The sequence below is a fragment of the Glycine soja genome, chromosome 12 (genome assembly GCF_004193775.1).
Source record: "Glycine soja cultivar W05 chromosome 12, ASM419377v2, whole genome shotgun sequence".
In the NCBI taxonomy this organism is placed as follows: Eukaryota; Viridiplantae; Streptophyta; class Magnoliopsida; order Fabales; family Fabaceae; genus Glycine; species Glycine soja.
Genome location: NC_041013.1, coordinates 9,811,932 through 9,834,099, shown reverse-complemented (window position 1 = coordinate 9,834,099; position 22,168 = coordinate 9,811,932). Strand labels below are relative to the sequence as shown.

Here is a 22,168-nt window from a genome sequence, read left to right as displayed (position 1 = left end):
TCTACTGACCCAAGCAGTCTCGGATGACATGATGAACTTATGAATATTATGAATTTGGTTTATCATTTCTTGACCCCCAGATGAACCAACAAACAATCGGAAACAGCGTACCCTGATCTCCTAACACATCCAATAATGTCTCCATGATTTCACGCCTGTGAAGTGGTATTCCAGTGAAGAGAATTTCGGATTTGTTGTGCTTTAGAGAAACAAGTCACACCTGCAACAAAGGTTAGTAGAAAGGTGCCTATGGGCACAAAAAACATGTTCCGTGAAAAGGAAGCCACGGAAATTTTTTATGGATTCTGGAAGGTTAGAAGACCAAAGCCATGTCCAAGTCTCTCAATGAGTGGATGCAGTGGAAGAGAGCCACCACTCCAGTGTGGCGCAATATCTGTGCCTGATTCCTCTAGATGGGTCTCGTTGCAGTTTCTCGCAATGTTTTGGAGGTTGAACTTCCTGTGTTTGAGTATTGGAATGCTGGGATTTCACTTTGCAATTTTAAAATAAGCTACTTAATTAGGAAGAACAAAAATATTAATTAAAGAGTTTAAAAAAAGCTATCTTGAAGAGTTTTTTATTTTTATTTACCTATGCATTAGTAATTTTATTTACTTGTGCGTAAGTAAATAAGTAGCTTACATCAAGATAGCTTTTATTAAACTCCTTAATTAATATTTTTGTAAGTTAATCAACACTCTCTCAAGTTAGTCAATTTTAAAATAAGTCCTAGTATCAAAGTCTCTTGCGTTCAAATTTAATTCTGCTCATCTTTACCTAATGTTTGTACAAAAATTAATTGTTAAACCTCATCGGACTTCTAGTATTATTAACGATTTTTCCGTACGTGCTCCAAGTAAATTTAAATACCGGAAAAGCAAAAGTTGAGAGGTTTTATCCATAGGCAACTCCTACTTGTGCTTTCCCCTTAACTGTATAAAAATAAGAAAACAAATGGAAAGAAAATCAGTTTGGACAGGGAAATTAATTTAAGAAAAAAACTAAAGCTTCAGAAAAAATTACTACGCGGTAAACGCAGGAATTATGGTTCTCTTTCTCTATAATTGAAACAAAATTATAAATGATATTCCTTTTACTTTTACATAAAGTAATTGATTTTTTTCTTGTTTTTTTCCTACATAAAGTGATGTACTGTTTGTTTTTTTTTAAATGATTTATCTTTTCTAATCTGCGATTGAGGTTCAAAAAGCAAGGCAGGTAACAATGTTCCAGATGCGTAGTCCAATACTAAATAATATCCTATCCACGCGTCAACGCCAGGTGTCAGGATCTAACCACTTTGTCTGTCTGAAGTTGAAACAAGAACAACACTTCTGATATATTAAAAACAAAAACTTCAGAGTTCAAAGCTGTGAAGTAAAAGCTGCTAACCCAAATTCTTGTCAGTGGTAACCATGACAGTTGGTTCCTTCTTCATCAGGACCTCCAGGGTTCTCAACTCCTCCAACTTTCTGCTTCTCTGCACTCTCAGGTTCTTTTTTTTTTTTTTTACATTATTAATTTTTCTTGGGTGTTCTATTGATCAGCCGTAGGAAGATTAATTCTGGCAATAGTGTCTATTTTAAGATTCTATTGTTTGTTGTCGGTTGATATTCTTACTTGAGAGTTTTGATTAACTTACATTCACAATCAGCCACATGTGTAAGAATGCTTGATAAGTTTTTTTTAGGGGGGATTGTTATATTATTGCACTTGATCCATTGGCTATTATTAGTGAAGATCATTCAATGAGTGTTCATCATGTATGGGATTAGCCTTGCAAATGGATCCACGCAATTTAACTTCATATCCTTATACTTCCAATGTTCTTTGATATGCTCATGGAATACTACTTCCCCCACTATCAAGAGTTCTGTTTGATATAGTGCCTTTTTTCTTAGCCATCATCCAAAAAGATTATAGATCTTGAGATATAGCTTAAAGCCTTAAAATATTGGATCTTGCTGCAAATCCTTTCAGGTCAGATCCGATGCAATGTTGTTTCGGGTAAAAGGGATGATTTCTAGTGATGTGAGCTTCCACATGTACTTTTCCATGTTTATTGAAAGAGGGGATCATGGTTATGTGCTGGAGAGACTGGAAAACTAGTTCTTAATGTTTTGAAGCATGGGGAAGGTTATTTCTTTGTTAATAAAAATGCAACAAGATCAAGAAAATCATCATTTGTTGGGAGAATTCTAATTAATATCAGATGCTGACTTGGTTATTCATTAAAAGTTTGTTTGGATGATTCATTTTCTTATAGTGTTAGATGACATCTATGGAGAGTATAGCTCAAATGGTTATGGTAGATGAGTATTTCAACTTGTGATGAGACCTCCTTGATAGACTGAAATGATAAGATATTGAAATATTTTGCCCTTGGAAATTTAAGAAAGTTTTCTATTTCATTAAGTCTACCTGCCCTTGGAAATTGCAGTGGTGGTGGTGTAGTGGCATACTCAGAATCACAATCAGGAGCTGAACGTCCTAGTATTGAAGCTAATGAGCCTGCCAAAAAGAAAGTGGTGGTTCTTGGAACAGGATGGGCTGCTACCAGTTTCCTTAAGGATCTGGATGCTTCATTATATGATGTTCAAGTTGTTTCACCTCGTAACTACTTTGCATTTACTCCCTTATTACCCAGTGTCACTTGTGGGACAGTTGAAGCACGGAGCATTGTAGAGCCGGTCCGAAACATCATTAAAAAGGTGGAGGAAACAAAGCTAGAGCTCTAAGAATAACTATTGATAAATGATTTGTTTTTTAGCAATGATCACATCTAGGTATAATGTAATGAGAAATCAAGTGTTCTTTGATGCTTAACTTACAAAACAAGATTTTTGGAGACTTGACTTTGTTATGTATGAGATTGTTGATATCACCTTGTGGTCACGTCTGAATTCTTTCTCGCCACCCCCCCTCCCCCTCTGTTTTTTTTTGCTTTTAAAGGGTATATTTTGACTAGTTAATTGATAAGGGAGTTTTCCCCTCCTTTCCCATTGCAGAGAAAAGGAGAAGTGAATTTTTGGGAGGCAGAATGTGTCAAGATTGATTATTCGAACAAAAAGGTTTTCTGTCGGTCCAATATTGACAACTTGGTGGGAAGTAACGAATTTTCCTTGGACTATGACTTCTTGGTTGTAGCAGTAGGAGCACAAGTAAACACTTTTAACACCCCTGGTGTCAAGGAGAACTGTCATTTTCTGAAGGTAAATTTATTTGTTTTGTGTTATAATCATTTAATGTTCAATTTTGTTTGTTTGTTTATGATTGTTGGTTTATCAGGAGATTCATTGAATCTTTGAACTTATTGCTTAGGAGAAATTATTATAATCACACTCTTGTTTGTTGATCGGTCTGCAACTAATCCAAAATGTGCTGTATGTTCACTCACAGGATGTTGAGGATGCTCAGAAGATTAGACTGTCTGTGATTGATTGCTTTGAGAAGGCTGTTCTTCCTAGTCTATCTGATGATGAGCGAAGGTCAAATCTTCATTTTGTAGTTGTTGGAGGAGGTCCAACTGGTGTGGAATTTGCAGCCGAGCTGCATGATTATGTCCAAGAAGATCTAATCAAACTATATCCAACTGTTAAAGATAAAGTGAAAATAACATTGATTCAATCTGGAGATCATATCTTGAACATGTAAGAACTTACTACCACCTATGTATTTGATCCTGTTTTGCTTTGGTCGAAGATTGTATGGTATTTGGTTGAGACTTGCAATTGTAGATCATTACTTGTTTCCCCACAACAATTTTAGCCTTCTATTGTTTATGCATTCCGCACCTTTTAACATTTTGTATCGAGTTTCTAATATTGCTACTCTCATAAAATAAAACCAATTAATCATCAAGGAAGTCTGACTTTAAATCATTCATATTCTCAACCCAGCCTATATGAGAAGTCACAACTTGGATAAAATATCATCTTCGGTGTTGTAGGTTTGATGAAAGAATAAGTTCATTTGCGGAGCAAAAGTTTACAAGAGATGGGGTAGAAGTTCAAACAGGATGCCGGGTTGTCGCTGTTAATGACAAGGATATTACAGTGAAGGTGAAATCAACGGGAGATGTTTGCTCGGTGCCCCATGGGTTGATTGTTTGGTCAACTGGTATTTCAACTCTTCCAGTTATAAGGGACTTTATGGAAGAAATTGGTCAGGTGCTGCTTCATTCCATGCATTTCTGAAATGCTTTTTGCCCCACTCTTTGTTCTTACTTCTTGTGTATGCGCATGTGCACGTAGTGATCCAACATGTAATCAGTAATTTTCTCTTGGCTTATAATCACAATCAACTATTGTATGGGTAATCATATCCGTATAAGTGAGAATTCTTCTATGTGCAGACTAAAAGGCATGTACTAGCAACTAATGAATGGTTGCGTGTGAATGGATGTGAAGATGTGTATGCCATTGGTGACTGTTCTAGCATAACTCAACGTAAAATCATGGTATTTCTTCTTACTTCTAAGCTTATTCAATATGGCAATGTGCTGCATCCTATCTGAACGAATACAGATATGACCAACCTAATTGGGTTTTGATGAAGAAATTAAGCTTATTGTGCCTGTCATTTGATTATTTCTGACAAGTTCAACAAAGTTGTTACATGTACTTAAATGCTATAATTTCTATCATGAGATGAGAACTGAGGAACTTATGTCACCCTAAGACAGTTATGTAAATCACGATTCGATTGAATTCATCTGTCATAATTAACTTGTTACCTTGGTTTCTAGGATGATATCACAGCCATATTTGAGGCTGCAGACAAAAATAACTCCGGCACCTTAACTATTGAAGAATTCCAGGAGGTGATGGATGACATTATCTTAAGATATCCACAAGTTGAGCAATATCTAAAGCAGAAGCATCTGCGTGATTTTACCACTCTGTGGAAAGATTTGCAAGGGAATGAAAGCAAGGAAATAGACATCCAAGCGTTTAAGCTGGCCCTTTCTCATGCAGATTCACAGGTGAAGAGTCTGCCAGCAACTGCTCAGGTATACATCATTTCACCAGTAACTTAATGCTTTCTTATGCTGATGGTTTTTGCTGTCACATATCTTATACACAGTAAGTTCTTAATGTATCGATATATCTAGGTTGCTGCCCAACAGGGTGCATATCTAGCTAGGTGCTTTAATCGCAGGGATCATACTGAAGAGAATCCTGAAGGTCCTCGACGATTTAGCGGATCTGGACGTCATAGGTTTCTCCCCTTCCGGTAAATACTGCACTTCATGTTTCTTATATTATAGTTGTGTTTCCTGTCTATGGGGTGGAAATTGCTAAATTGTCTACAGTATGTGAATGTAAATAAAATGCCATTATGTAGTGATTGCTTCAAATTTGAAAGCAGAAGTTGATAAGCAACATTGCTGTGGCACACAAGTTAAGATATTAGATGTCCAATTATGCAAAGTGTGCACTCTTTGCTCTATGCCACTTTTTGAGATGAAGCATTTTGTTTCTATTTGAAACCACATTCCTATGTTGGACTTTAAGGTCTGTTACATATGAGTTATGACTATACTTGACCTATTGCTCAACTGTTCAAGCAAAATATAACAAATGTGTTTTTCTTTAAACATTTGTGAAAGGATAAAACATTATATTTTTGGGTGAATCCAGGGTATTCCCTAGCCAATAGTCAAACACTAATAACTTCTCCAAACAAATATTCTTTCATACATACGAACTTGGAAATCAAACCCCTGATCATATGTTTATGGGACATAGTTATTTGTCAACCCTATCATATTATGTTGGTAAAATATTTGACCAAAACTAACCCTTTCCTTGATTAAATATATATATTTTATAATAAGATGTGAAAAGGACATCTAACCAAAAGATAAGGGGCATCACATATAATGGCTATGATTCAATATTAAACACTAATTGGGATAAAAGATGGTTTAGATTACCATTTGGGTTAGTTTTTTTGTCTAATCAAAGACATAATATAATAGGTAATTATGTTTTTATGCCCTTAGCTTTATCCCTGACGAATTGTACCTGTTAACAAAAGGTATAGGCATTTGGGGCAATTTGCTCCACTGGGTGGGGAGCAGGCAGCTGCAGAACTTCCTGGAGACTGGGTTTCCATGGGTCACAGCACTCAATGGCTTTGGTATTCTGTATATGCAAGGTAATGAATGATCTGTGATGCAAAACACACTTGTTTGACACATGGCAACTAGATTATTATGTGCATAACCACTTTTATCTAATAACTCTTCCGTTCAACATTCAGCAAGCAAGTGAGCTGGCGCACCAGGGTCTTGGTCATGTCTGATTGGACAAGAAGATTCATATTTGGCAGGGATTCAAGTAGAGTTTAATTTGACACCTTGTTTCTCTCTTGTTAATTTTTGTACCTAATGTTAGTGATATATGTTGATGGAACAGCATTTTGCTCCATTCTCGATTGGGAACAGTTTGAGAACTGATATTAGATTTTCATTGAGTGCTTATGTTGTTTACAGCTTCCATTTTGCATCAATATATGTGGATTTGAATCCTTTCAAGCCTATTCTCTCATGTTCCCTCCAACGTATGAGAGAAAAAAAAGATATAGAATCAAATTAATGAATTATATTATAATTTTGTCTTTTTTCTCTCATGACAAAAGAAGTTGAACATACAGGAATTCAGTATCCAAATCTTACGTAGGGCTCATTATTGTCATCCTACTTGGAGGCATCTTAGGAGATGAGGAAATGTATGTTTTTTTATTTAATGAATTTCAAAGCAAATGATTTTATTTCAGAATTAAATTAGTCTAATACTTATAAGTTATAACTATCTAAGAATATTTATAAAATTTAATTTTCAAACTCAATTTTTTAAAGTTTGCTGCCTAATGAAATAAAATTCTTTATTAGACCAACTTAGCATGGAGAAATTATGAATTATAAAATCATTTTTCTGTTATACATTAAACGTATAGCTTAAAAGAGTTAAAAAATAAAAAAATTACATGCTAAAATATAAAAAATAATTATTTCACTTTTTTAAAATTTCTTAACTTATGCATTTAGTGTATAGGACCTATAGACAATTTAATTTAAATACATTAAAGTAGACGGTAGTATATACGTTTGTTTTTCTTTACGTTGTCATATTATTAAAAAAAATATTAATTTTTATTCTTCTAAAAAAAACTATTAATTTTTATTAAAATAAATCTTATAGGTTATATTTAAGGTAATTTTTAATTAGTTGGTCATGTGAAAAGAATATTAATGATGTTTTAAAATAAAACCCTAAAAGAGTGACATATAATTTGATTCATGATTCATTGTAATGATCCGTGAATTAAGCCGTCATGAGCGCAACGTTGCTCGAACCTCGAGATTCAATTAAATGGGCAACTCCCCCTCTCATTGTTCTTGTTCAGTCATTTTTATTTTTTACAACATCGTCTTTTGTTTTTGGCCATGCATTTTTCAACGTGTTCAAACTCCCCATACATTGGGTATCTATTCCTCTCAAAACAGGGCAAGTGTATTATTTCCCTATTTAACAAGTCAACATAAGAAAATGCATTTACATACTAAGTGGCAGAAGTAACAACTTTGACCGTGCCATAGTGTTTAAAACCATACCTTAAAAATCTGTTACTCTTCCGTTTTTCTCTAGCACTCAATTGTATTTTCATTTTTTCTTACAAAGATAGCAGAAGGAATAAAAAAAGGCACATCAAAGTAACATATAGGAACAAGCACTGAAGAAGACAAATTAGCTAGCTAGCTAGGGTTTTCACAATGCGTTGGTCTTCCTTCTATCACACGGCCTCGAGGGTTTTCAATGACTGTCCATCATGGGCCAAGACTGTTGTTGTTTGCAGTGTCATCAGGTCTAACGTTACGTTCATGCATTTTTTTTTTTTTTCAATATGTTCTGTTCTAGTCCAACTCTACAACAACTTTGTGTGTGTCGGGTGAAAAATTATTATATAGACCAACAATATGTAGTTTCGGTGAATTTTTATATGACATATAATCATATTTTTCAATTTATTAAAAAAAGTTAATAACATATTCATTAGAATTACATAATCTTAAATCATGTAATAATTTTGGCATAGTAACAACATTATATGTGGAATAAAGCGTACTTGATGAAGGTGGCAATGGAGGTATTTATAGAGGGAGTGAGTGACATGTTTAGCGGTTTAACATCGTTACTTTGTCATGTTTGCTCAGGAGATTAGTTGCAAATCATGTTAAGTATCCCATATACGCAACATACATGTTTATGTCAGTGATGGTTGCATGATTTCAGTGATTGAGTGCCAAGTGACTGTGACCAGAAGCATCATGCTCAAAGGAATGAGCTAGATATAAAAGTGGTCATGGGATGGTCGATCAGTAGGAGTGGGCATGAATTGAATTTTTAAGAATTCAATTTATATCTATTTAAATGGATTGGATCTTAAATTTATATCTATATTTTTTTTAAAATAATTTGGATTCAAAATACAATTCATTTAAGTAAATATGAATTTGGTCATATTCAATATGTATCCACTTAAATGTTATAAAGATTCTTTTTTACAAATTTTAATAATTAAACACTAGAAATTGAAAAGAAAAAAAGTTTACTAAGTTTGGTCGTTTGAGTTTAGAGCCAAAAATCCGTGCCTCCTCCAAAGGGAACATGGTGGATTGGAAGAGGAAAGTGGCACATGAAAAAGGCCACCATAGATTTAAACCGCGATGAAAAGGATATGAGCGGTTGCATTTATCAACTCACCTGCACGACGGAGGTGTTGGGGAAAAGGAGGGTTTACCGTTACAAGAGACACAATTTAGAGGCAAGTTTGGATTCAGATATCCACTTAAGATTCATGTATCAGACAATGAATTTTAAATCTTTAAACTGAAATAAGATATGGATGAATTTTAAAAGTCTAATCCAAAAGTGATTTAAAATAAATTGGATTAGAGTGAAAATTGAATCATATTAGAATGTTGGACTTTTTGGTTGGCCGAGGCCTAATGGTCGATCCGTGAACTGTGATGCCTAGGCATGATACCATTCTAGAAGATGTTCTTTATCATTCTCTTAAAATATTATAAAGAAGTTAATTGTCATTGCAAAAACATTTTTTTAAAGTTGAATTTCAATATTCATGCATGTGATTCATATAATCGACCTCATATATTTAAGTTAGGTAAGACTTTGTTGTTGTGGTTTGAGTTGGTTTGTGTTGATATAAGCTTTATTTAACGGAAATGATTCCTCTGTATATTATGAATTTATATTGATAATATGGTTAGATTCAAATATATTCACTAAAAAATTGTTTAATTTACGAAAGAGTTATACCAGTGAATTTCTAAAAAAATAAAGAGAGTTATAACAGTGAAATCACTTTTTTTTTAGTATGTAACATTTTTTAGTGTGATTAATCTTCTTATAAGTTGTTTGGAGGTATTTGATTTTTTTTTCCTATTTTTTGATTCGTTTTTATATTTATCTCTTTCTTTATTGGGTTTAGCAGTAGTGGAGGTCTAGTGGCATATTGCGATGCCAAACCAGAATATGTTAATCATGAAAGTAAAAAAAAGAAGGTGGTGGTGCTTGGAACTGGTTGGGCTGGAACCAGTTTTTTGAAAAATATGAAAAGCAACTCCTATGATATTCATGTTGTTTCACCACGTAACTATTTTGCATTCACTCCATTGTTACCAAGTGTCACGTGTGGCACAGTGGAAGCAAGGAGCGTCGTTGAACCGATTCGCAGCATCACCAGGAAGGTATTATTACCTTTTCCATCAATTTATATATGATCTCTATTGTTTTAAATAAGAACAAAATTTAGGTGTTATTATTTTATAAGTATCCTTTGTGCTAACTGTCACATTTGTGTTTTTGTTAAAAAAAGTGCAGAAAACATACTTATGACTTACTACTATAAGAGTCAATACGTAATTCTTGTTTGATTAATTTTGTCTAAATTTTATATAAAGGTTAAGAAAATTGTTAAATATTTTTTTTTTGGATAATATGAACTTATTTGTCTATATTACCTTCTAACTCCATTATTTCTTCTTATTTCACTTTGTGAATTTATCAAAAGACAAAATAAACATGAAAATAAAAAATAATTTATGTATCCTTAGAGTATTTCAGTGATAAATAATTTGAAATAAACTAAAACACCTAAAGTAATAATTATTTTGAAACCAACACAGTAGCTATTTTCTAATCTCCAACTTTCTTTGTGGAATTTGAGTTTTCATGTCTATGCAACATTTTTCATATCTGTTTTCAATATTTTTTTCATTTCTATGCATTTACAAGTAGTGCACAATGTTTCAGCTTCAAAATTACATCTTAGTCAAACCATAGTTACAGTATATACACTTACTTACAAGGAGAAACTGTGTTGAACAGAGCGGTGTAAATATTCATTTCAGTGAAGCTGAATGCTATAAGATCGATAACAAGAACAACAAAGTTTATTGCCGTGCTAGTAAAGACAAAAAGTTGGGTGGCCAAGAAGACTTTTCCATTGATTATGATTACCTGGTAATAGCTATGGGAGGCCGTTCTAATACCTTCAACACACCTGGTGTTCAAGAGCATGCCCATTTCTTGAAGGTGTATATCTTTTAAAGTAGCAATTCCTTATATGGTTTTATTATTATTCTCCAATTAGAACTTTCACCAAGGCAACCTATATTAATGTTTAATGTAAACTAGCACCAAAAGTACTTAAGAATTGTATATAAATTTTGTCCTATCTTATCTGGGATAAATTATTGTATGGTCTAAGACTTCCACGTGTTCATACTCCCGATCAATCTTTACCTAACATATAACTGGGATTTTCAATTTACGAGAAAGAGTTAATAACATTCAATCATGGAGATTGATTGGGAGCATGGTGGTGATCCTAGACCATGTAATAATTTCTCCTTTTTCATGTGTGCATGTGTGTGTATTCATATGTAAAAGAAATCCTTTTAATTAGATGATATGCTAAACTAAACGACTCTTGATTCTCTCTGAAGGAAGTGGATGAAGCTCTAAAAATTCGTCATTCAGTGGTTGACCTTTTTGAAAGAGCTAGCCTTCCTTCTTTACCAGTGGAAGAGAAGAAAAAACTTCTGAGTTTTGTAGTAGTTGGTGGTGGTCCAACTGGGGTAGAGTTTGCTGCTGAGCTTCATGACTTTGTACTTGAGGATATGGCGAAGCTATATCCTTCCCTTAAAGACTATGTGAAGATTACTCTCCTGGAGGCAGGCGATCATATCTTAAACATGTAATATATTTTTTTCTTTATTAGCATATAAAGATTAGGACAAAACTTAGATACAGTTTCATAAGTGCTTTAAGTGTTATTCTTCAATTCGAATTAGAATTTCATCTCAATAATCTATGTTGACTTTTAATGCAAATCTTTATTACGTGGATTATCGAAGTGAAACTCCTATTATTGATTAGAGAACAACACCAAAAACCTTGATGAAGCTGCATCTAAGTTTTGCTCTTTATTGCATGATTGGAGTGAAAATGAGCATTTGAAAATTTAAAAATTGTTTTGGATGAGACATATTTTCACTCTTTGTTGTTTAGATGTGAGTCTATGATATAATTCCTTCGTTCATTGCAGGTTTGACAAGAGAATTACAGAGTTTGCTGAACAAAAGTTTGCTAGAGATGGCATTGATGTGAGGTTGGGATCTATGGTTGTCAAAGTTGGTGAAAACGAAATTACTGCCAAAGAAAGGGCAAGTGGTCAAGTTGTTTCTATACCTCATGGAATGGTAGTTTGGTCAACTGGTATTGGTGCTCGCCCTGAAGTAGTTGAATTTATGAAGCAGCTTGGCCAGGTTTGTTTAATTGTTTCTCACAATCCAAGGGCAGAATTTAGAAGTCACTGTCACTGTTCAAATTTTGCTAGCAATGAAGAATTCTTTATGTAACAGGTTAACAGGCGTGCATTGGTCACTGATGAATGGCTAAGGGTGGAAGGATCTGACAACATCTATGCTCTAGGTGATTGTGCTACTATAAATCAACGTAGAGTTATGGTAGGTGCAATCTATGCATTGTGCATTCTATAAGCTTGTTTTTTTAACCTATGGTCCTTCATTTAGCCTATAATGTGATGTGATTATGGAAGGAACATAGTATCAGGTAGTAGCTACCACATTATGCAAGTGGGTAAAAAGTTCAACATTGGATAGAGATGAACATGTTAAGCAACATTTAAGTAATAAGAACTTACATATCTAATGCCTTAAAGTTTTGAATCAGATGCGATATTAAGTTTCACTTGTATGGTTGGTTTGTGATCCATTAATCGTGATTTCTTTGGTGTTTTGCCCCCTCCTATTTCCTAACACTTGTTGACTATTGATTTTATCAACCATTGACATCAAATGTTACTTTTGCTAGGAATCATTGATATTTTAATAACACTTCTAGGTGCTGCAGTGATATGCTATTTCTTTAAGTTCTAATGTAACTTTTTTGTGTCCTTTTGTGTGTCACGGTTTTAACAGGAAGATATAGCCGTGATATTTAGCAAGGCTGACAAGAACAATTCTGGAAAATTAGATCTTAAAGAATTTAAAGACGTTGTTGGCGACATTATTGAGAGATACCCTCAAGTAGACATTTATTTAAAGAAGAACCAAATGAGAGACATGGCCAGCTTGCTAAAGAAATCTCAAGAGAGCAATATTATAGTGGACATTGAATACTTTAAAGAAGCCCTTTCCAAAGTAGACTCTCAGATGAAAAATCTTCCTGCAACAGCTCAGGTACATGTACAACACATACTACTTTTCAATAAAACTTGATAAGTTGAAACTTTTCCTACTTATAAACTAAGGGTCATATTACTTATGCTTTGGTGATCCCTTCCAACTTTGAATCATTATAGGTAGCTGCACAACAAGGAGTCTATCTTGCAGACTGTTTCAACCGCATGGAGGAGTGTGAGAAGTATCCAGAAGGCCCTCTTAGGTTCAGGGGAGTTGGACGCCATCGGTTCCGTCCCTTCAGGTATGGGAGAAATTATTATATGGTTTGGGACTACTATGATTCCTAGCAACATCTAAGTGACATGTACCTGATTTTTATTAATTATGTTGAAGTATAAGTGTGAGTTGAAGTCGTATATTGGATAAAAATAAAAAAATTAAGCAACATATAAGTGAAGATCTCATAAACTTTAAGATTTTATATTAAAAGTATGGTGTTAAATTTATTTGTCATTGTTGGATGGCCTGTTGGTAAAAAAAATTCTTCTCAATATTTACTCCCCAACTTTCCCAACAAATTCTTTCAAGTAAATTGAAAATCTTAGCCATATATCATGATTTTAATGATATATGACTATAAACTGAGACTATGTAATGATTTTAATGATTTCTCCGATTATGGAGAACTTTTGCTTTGTCCAGATTTATCTTCCAATGTAACCAGATACCGCTGTAAAAAGGGTATTGTTAACTTAGCATAACCAACTAGCCACTAGGGTTAACTGCGAATAAAGAACATAAGTATTAGGGGATTCTAAAATCTAAACTATGCTAATTTATGTGACATAAAGTACGGTTAATTTAGTTAAATAAATAGTTTATGGTTAGTGTGTTTGTAATTCACCAAAAACAAACAAATGGTTATTTCAGTTCATTGTTTAGTTTATTATACGTGTGTAACCAAAATGGTGCATGATTAATTGAAATAGTATTGACCAACAACTTAAAAGGCCTAATTCTTCATTTCCCATAATTTATTTATTTAAAGGTACAGGCATTTGGGACAATTTGCTCCTCTAGGAGGAGAGCAAACTGCAGCTCAGCTTCCAGGAGATTGGATTTCAATTGGTCACAGCACCCAATGGCTCTGGTATTCGGTGTATACAAGGTAATCTATTCAACAAGTTGGTAAAAATATATTTTTAATCTCTCAAAATATTTTGAAATATTAATTTAATCTCTATAAAAATTTAATACGTTTTTAGTCTTACATTTATTCGAAAACACCTGTTTTTAGTCCTAATAAAGGAGAAAAATCATATTACTTTCGGTAGATTTATAGACTAAAAACGTATTAAATTTTCATATAAAATAAAACCAATTATTCTCAAAATATTTTGAGGTACAGAAAACATATTATACCCAAAATTTTATCATAGAGGTTTAGTGATAGTATGTTTCCATCTTCTAACGATTCCCAAAACATGCAGCAAACAAGTGAGCTGGAGGACAAGGTTTTTGGTGGTTGGTGACTGGGGAAGGCGATTCATATTTGGCAGGGACTCAAGTAAAATCTAAGATCTCATTATATAGATTTCTTGGCTTGGCACAGCAGAGTAAATAATCCCAACCCTACCCCAGAGTGCCCACAAAAAATAGAAAAAAAAAGTGTTTAATTTCATGCAATTTTCTTTTTCTCTTTGTCCCTATCTTATAGTATATTATATTAATTGTATTGATAAACAACCTTATGATTTAAATTGGTTTTGGTTGCCAAAAAAACATCACATTTACAGGGTCCACTTCATCTCCTGCAATAAATCAATTTGGACTTTTGAGAAGCTTATACGCTGCTAGTTTACCGGAGACACTGAAACTCAATCCACAAATTATAAAATAATAAATTCGTCATTACAACTAAACCAATTTACAAGTGGTTTTCTAGTCCAGATCATAATGAGGTAAATATGCGATGCATTATTGGGCCATCAAGTAAGGTGTAGTACAATCAGGAAAATAGTGTTGTTAAGCATCATTAATTTGTATGTGTCTATAATTGTGGGACAATATATGATTCACAGACACTTGCAATGTCGAACACAACAGTCAATACACTACATGATTAGAGCTCGATTTTCTGTATATAGACACAAATTGCATTTTATGTAAGAGTTGTTAAAGCAGAGTTTATCGAAAAGCTAAAGTCTATAAGCTTGTCAGAGAAATTTAATTATTTTTTTAAAAAAAAATCCTTATGAAAAAGTTTGTCTAAATAGAATTATATTTGTCCAAACAAACTAAAAATCACTAATAAAAAAATAACTCAAAAATAAGTATCATTTACTAATTTCACCTTTTTCGTAAGTGATGTGCGTACAATCAGAAAAAACAAATAATTACTTTTGTATTCATTTTTATTATTTGGCGTGAAATAGAAACAACAAATAACTCAAAAATAATTTCACCTTTTTTTAATGAATTTTATTTATTTTGTAAATCAAAAAGAATAATATAAAAGAATTTAAATTTAAATGAAAATATTAAAATATTTTGTTATTAATATTAACTTATAATATATCAAATAATATTAATTTTATTATATAAATTATTTTAATATTAACAACAGAAAATAATTTAATGATAAAAATAGTTGTTAAAATTAAAACAATATAATACATTGATATAAAATGAATCAATTCCAAATTTACTTATAAAGTTATATAGAAATAATCGTAATAATTACAAGTAAAGAGTTAATATTATTTCTACTTTGTATACTTTTACTTAATTTGGATTGTTGATTTTATACCAATTGTGAATTCGGCCATGACTCTCTCAGATGTTAGGTTTCCAGAGATTGACTTCCTAAAATTGGAGGACGGAGGCTCCTAAGAACAAAGACGAAGAAGAAAGGTATTATTTCTTGCTGCCTTCTCATTACAATTGCAATACATATATAGCATGCTGCACAGACAATGGAAATAACAGAATCTAAATATGACAGACAAGGATATTCCTATAATTTTGTGCTAGCCAATCCTGCCTCATAACCCAATTGGATAAACATAGTCTTCTAAAATAATTAGAATTAATTTTTCAATAAGAAATACAGTAAAAATAAACATTAAAAAGTTAATTAGTGTTAATAATTAAAACAAAATTTTAATTAAAAGTACTACTAAAATATCTAAAAAATGTTGTGCTTAAATTTTATCTATTCTAATTTTGTATAAAAATAAACCTCTATCCTCTAAATAATCACAAATTATAATATAAATTTAAGTCTTAAAAATACATTCACCTTAAAAAAATTACAGTTAGAGAATGAGAATTGTGAGTTGTTGGCGGAAAAGGGTAAAAGTAACAGGTGGCGGGCTTATCCGAAGAGAAGGGAAGAGATATGGATGAGTCACATAGGTAGTTGGCCAATTAAAACCCGACACCTCTTACAAACTTCACGTTCTGTCTCTTTCTTTTCTTCCCTCCCATCATCTTTATTTTATTTTTATGCTACCATGTTAACGGATAAGTTTGTTTAATCACGGTTTAAGATGGGTAATAAAAAAGTTGTCAAGTTTTATACTTTTGGTCTTAGTATACAACAACACAAGATTTATGAATCAAAAAAATAAAAAGATGAATATAAAAATATTTAACAACACAATATTTTATAAAAGAAAAATAGTATCGTATTTATTTGTCCTCCTTCACTGTAAATATAGATTTTATTTTTATTTTAAATTAATGTATTGAATTATGCATGTCAATATAGAATAAGGTGAGTATATTGTGTATGGAAATATCTTTGAGGTGTATTATATAGCTGTGTCTAAAATTTTAGAATTTAATTAGAATCTATACACTATAAAAAAAATTTATATCATAATCTAATAATAGACTATTATATGAGAATAAAATTTATGCAACCGATAGTATAAATTTTTTATATAGTCAAATTATAATTTATTATGTATAATAAATTTATTTATTTTTAAAATAATTATATTTTAAAGTAATTCAAACGGTAATTTGTGAATGAATGATAATGTAAAATTGTTTTATATTATTAATATATAGGTATTGAACTTTTATTATATATAATAATTTTTTTTATAATAATTATTTTAAAAGTAATATGTAAGACAATTTCTAATTATTTAATTATGTAAAAAAATTTAACCATCAATGTTAAGGTTGTAGACAAAATTATTAGAGGGGCTTAGTCTTAAGGGGCATTTAGTATAAGGAAAGTTTTTTTTTTTTGCCCAAGAATGATGATTCTTAAGAATAATTAAAAAATGGTTGGTTTGTAAATATTTATAAAATATTTTTGAAAATAAAATATTGACGTGATATTTATATCAAAATTTTTAAATATTTACCAAATTAAATGATTTAATAAGAATAATATAAAAAACTTTAATTATATTTATTACGGTAAAACTGATCTTTTAACTCAGAAAAATTAGATTCTATCCCCCTTCCCATGGGAATATTTTTTAAGAAACTCTATGAAAATAAGAAAATAAGAAGAAAGGCGAATAGAATGTCAGAGTTAAGGAAGTTAAAAGAGAAATTAAATTTTTTGTAGTGTAAATAGTTAGAAAATTAGTAGATGACATTTAAAATTATTAATCAGTAATAATGTATAAATTAGCATTGGGTAATGATTTACGGTAAAATTAACATTGAAATATTAAAACTCTTCATTCTTCCTCAGAAATTACTCATTTTGACCAATGGAAAATTATTTTTCAAGTAAGAGTTTATTTTTTTATGTACATTCTCTATATGAAAATATTTACAATATCAGTTAGTTAAAAATATGAGTTAGTAATTATTACAAAAGATCACAATCTTATCATATATGACAAATTATATTTAAACAGCAATATAAAAGATATTAACACTACAATAGCATTTTAATTAAATTATTTCAAATCATCGAACTCGTAAATCAATTAACACATGATTAACAACGCACGATTATTTGAATTTGATTAAAGATATTGAATTCAAGCCATAAATATGAATCACATTAAATATTTAGAGAATTTTTTTTTATGTTTATAATAATCTTATTTAATTTAAATAAAATTACCTCCCATAAATAACACATGTATGTATGTAGACTTATATAAAAAAGATTTCTTCAAATAATATGGTAAGCAATAACTATGTATATAAAATAAAAAATAATAATTTATGATAACGCGGGGCTTAAAAAATTAGGTGCTAAACAATTATCTTAATTGTGTATTTAAATAACTAAAATTAATTATGTAAAAAACTAATATTAATTAAATATTAATTATTATTATTATTAAAAATATACGTAAAGTATATATTAGCTAGTTTGCGCAGCATGATCGATCTTGGGAGTTGTGACAGAATAGATTGAACTTTAGTTTCATTATTATTTTTGTTCTAAAAAATCATTCATTAAAATGTCCAACAAAACCTACACAAATGCAAAATGTTAAAGAAAAAGAATTACACCCACAACAAATAATTAATAACATTAAGTCAGGCACATACACTCAAAGCTAAACATAATATCAATCCTTCAAACAAAATAAAACATATAAATCACATCCTCTTGTTTTTTTTTAAAAGCAAAAGTAGTATATTATATATAAAGAAAGTAGATTAGTACAAGGACTACATCCGCATAATTACAAATCCTATCCTCTTGTTATAAAGAAACCTTGATAGAGTCCTGTGTCAACTTATTTTTCTCTCTTTTTAGGAGTGTTACTGTGTTAGTGTGATACAGTTTAATACATTTTTGTAAATATATTTTTTATTGGTTAAAATTCATTAATTTGATGAGAATATCATTAAATAAGTGAAACTCACAAATTTCATGATTTTCAATAAGTTTTAACCCATAAAAAAGAATATATTCAGAGAACATATTTCTAGCATTTATCTATTCTTTTTGAATTGACACTTCTCAAAAACTAAAATGAGACGAGGAAAACAACTCACAATGAATTTGAACAAAGCAATGTTGCAAAATAGATCTCGCACTACTGTAGTGATTTGAATGCAGTTGCAAATGATACTCTAATAAGTTTGGATGAAAAGGAGAAATATGATGGAAAAGGAGTAGGGATGGAGATGAAGGTGCCATAGACAACAGAGAAACTAGAGAATTAGAAAAATGGAGGATATGAAGGCAGTGGTTCGAAAAGGAAGAGAGAAAGCTATGAGTGAAGGGAAAAAGGAAACTTTCATTACGGTTATGAAACCCTTACTCTGTTGATCACACATTGTTATTCCTTTAGTATCTAACACAGTGCCATTACATTATCAAAGAGAAATTACTTCATGTATTTAGAAACCCGTTAAAAAGTGAGGAATCATATTTATAAGGTGTAAGTTATAATCATTAACTTTTCAATAAATTTAAAAAATCACATTTTTTTTACATATTTTTTTTATCACAGTAAAAAAAAAATAATTACATATGAACATCCAAACACGTTGTTTGTTTATCTATTTCTCGATTTAGGCAAAGATTAAGATATTGAAACAATCATTGGTTGAACAATTAATTTAAAATTTAATTATTTTGATCCACGATGGTGACAATAAAATTTGAATCTAAGACTTCATGTAAACTATTTTAACTTCTCACTAGTAAGTAGATCTTAGTGGATTATTTAAAATTTACAGTAATTAAATTATAATTCTATTGAAATTTTATGTAAAAAACTAAGCATGTACATATATAATGTCCAGCCAAATGATACCGGTTGGCCGGAGAAAAAACTGTTTTTTTTTTTATATCTCACTTCTACTTTTTCTTTTTTCTCAGTCAATCATTCTCTCACTATTTATATATTTTTTTAAAACCGTGCATAAGCACGGATCCCACGCTAGTTATATCATAAAATATATAATAAGGAGTATTGTGATATATATATATATATATATTATTTTATAATAAAAGTAAAGAGAGTGATTATGAATAATATAACTTGAAGCATTAACCGATTAACCTATGCTAATTAACAATTGCTTTCGTGAGAATGAGTGGTTAGGGAATGGCTTTCGTAATTATGGCTTCTTGACTTTCAGCTTCAAGCTTGTATCCTCTGTCCTATAATTTTAACTAACGCTAAGCTTGAATAGAATACGAGTTGATAAGGTTTGCAGAACAAATGGTGATGCCTAGTACGTATAGCTTAACTTTCATCGGAGATTTTAAAACTCAATTGCCATAAAATATCATAACAAAGATGAAAAACAAAGGGAGAGAAATTCAACAGAATGAAATTGTTTGTCTATTATTAAAATTATGCAATCAGATAAAAGAGAGTTACATTTATATTGGTAGTTTGACTAAAATAATATTATTTCAAAAGCTAAAAGAGTATACAACTAGTTAGTTAGTTACACATGGTTAATTCAATAAGGTCTGCAAAATACCAGCAAAAGCTCCTTAATTTGATTGGCTCCGAATATTTAACGCATGATTCAAAGATTATTGATTAAGTTACAATAATTTTGTCACTTTTTATACAGAATTTTGTGTTATTTGATCCACATATTCAATAATTTATTTAGTAATGTTTTAATAAAATAAAATGTTACTTTTTGAAAGTGTATCTCTCTTAAATCACTTGTCCTCATGATCTTTATCCCTCACAATGTTTGGTTAATTATATAACAATTTTTAAGAATTTAAGTGAAATAACTCCTTTAAAAATATTATTCCACTTTGCCTCCATACAAGATAGTAGTAAGTATGTGGAAAGCTGTTTTAGTTATACCTCTTCCTCTGGTCCTTAGTATAAGGGTCAAATTAAAAGCATGGCTTGATATTTTTTTAAGGTTTAATTTAAAATATCATTAGTATTAATTATTTTTCATTAAAATATATATCCTTAATTAAAGTCAATTCTAGAATGATGTAATAATGTGAAAAACATAATTTATTAATAATGTTTGTTAGTTTTGTTCATAAAAGTAGTTTTTAATTTTTTTACTAATTTAAAACAAATTTAATGTTGTCAATTACATTAATCCATTTTCTTAATCCTTGTGAATGAGTTAACTGAACCTTATAGAAAAGACTAGAGAATGTCAAAAGAATTTAACTAAATTAATTGATGAGTTATTATTATAAATTTTCTTTGATTTCTACATAGTATTTGAAAGTATTTAATATACTCATATAATATACCGTCACTGCTAGATTTTTAACTCCAACTGAACTAGCTTTGTTAAGTATTTTCCTTTCATGAAAGAATTGCCTCGTGGTTAAAAATTATGTCGCTGACTTAAAATATTCAAATGATATTTGCATGCCAATTTTAAGTCGCTTTCTTTCAAATAATAAAGTATAAATACAAAACTGTTAAAATGAAACCTGCAAGATTGCGCGGTCGGCAGCCAATTTTAGCTACGAATTTATCATTGCTTCTGAAAGTAACATAGGTGGGAAATTCAAATTGTATTATTTAGAAGATAAAATATAATAATAATGTATAGGTTTAGATTTTAATACTTTTATAATCCATTAATTCTAAAAAAAATTACTACATAATTAAAGACATCGAAAGGATCACCTGTTGGCTGTTGGAAAGTGGAAGCTTCAATGATCGTAGGGATGTTCTGATGAAAGTACTGAGTGTGTGTGTTTTGAGTTTGGTTGAACTTGATTTTGTAACTTTAAGTTTAGTTAAAAATATATTTAATATAACTTGATTTATGTTTGAAACTTTTTATATTTAATAAAAAAATAAAAGAAAAATAACTTTAGACTCAACCTCAATTTGAATGAAAATCACGTTTAATTAAAAATAATTTGTCAAACATACATATACAACTTTTTATGTGAAATGAATCTTAATTTAAAGACCAAACTAGTAAAATAATCACACTCTAAAGTTCAAATTATACACGTCACATATTATAACAAACTAGTTTAATTTGCATGTGCATTATTAATGTAAAAAAGTAATGTTAACCGACTATAAATCATTTTATTAGTCGTTTAATTTTTTTTTAATTTAATTCTTTAATTTTTAAAAAAGATTCAATTTAATCATTGTTATTCACTATGTCAAGATTGTCCGTACAAGTTCATATAACAGATGATGTGACATTTCCTTAAATAGAAACATGGACATAAATTAAACGGAATTAGACAAAAATGAATATTGAGGATCAAATTAAACTTTTTTTTAAAAAAAATAGAGAATCAAATTAAATTAAAAAAAATTAGAAGAACAAATCAAACTAAAATAATGAATTAGAGGAAAAAACTAATTTAACCCAAATTTTAACTGCAAACCTCTGCATTTAATGAGAAAAGAATATATTTTCTTAATAAAAGATATTTTAATAATTTGGTTGAAGGAAGGATGGAGATGCTATAAGTTTAAATTTCTTTTAACAAATCAACAACTAACGTTG

At 30.5% G+C, this 22,168-nt stretch overlaps 2 protein-coding genes across 2 annotated transcripts; both read left to right on the top strand.

Moving 5' to 3' along the window:
• Window positions 1-1,328: 1,328 nt before the first annotated feature.
• LOC114380115 (external alternative NAD(P)H-ubiquinone oxidoreductase B1, mitochondrial) lies at window positions 1,329-6,546 on the top strand. Its single transcript, XM_028339051.1, has 10 exons — window positions 1,329-1,492; window positions 2,441-2,711; window positions 3,009-3,212; window positions 3,400-3,650; window positions 3,950-4,169; window positions 4,355-4,459; window positions 4,748-5,011; window positions 5,114-5,235; window positions 6,043-6,162; window positions 6,268-6,546. Exons 1-10 carry the CDS (start codon window positions 1,416-1,418, stop codon window positions 6,353-6,355), a joined length of 1,722 nt encoding a protein of 573 aa, XP_028194852.1. The 5' UTR covers window positions 1,329-1,415; the 3' UTR covers window positions 6,356-6,546.
• Window positions 6,547-9,508: 2,962 nt separating this feature from the next.
• Window positions 9,509-14,526, top strand: LOC114379570 (external alternative NAD(P)H-ubiquinone oxidoreductase B2, mitochondrial-like; the record flags this gene model as incomplete). The annotated part of the gene is made up of 9 exons (XM_028338246.1): window positions 9,509-9,778; window positions 10,419-10,625; window positions 11,039-11,289; window positions 11,641-11,860; window positions 11,957-12,061; window positions 12,536-12,796; window positions 12,919-13,040; window positions 13,788-13,907; window positions 14,230-14,526. Coding segments are annotated over 9 exons (1,644 nt in total), but the record flags the coding sequence as incomplete, so codon positions are not given.
• Between the last annotated feature and the right edge of the window lie 7,642 nt (window positions 14,527-22,168).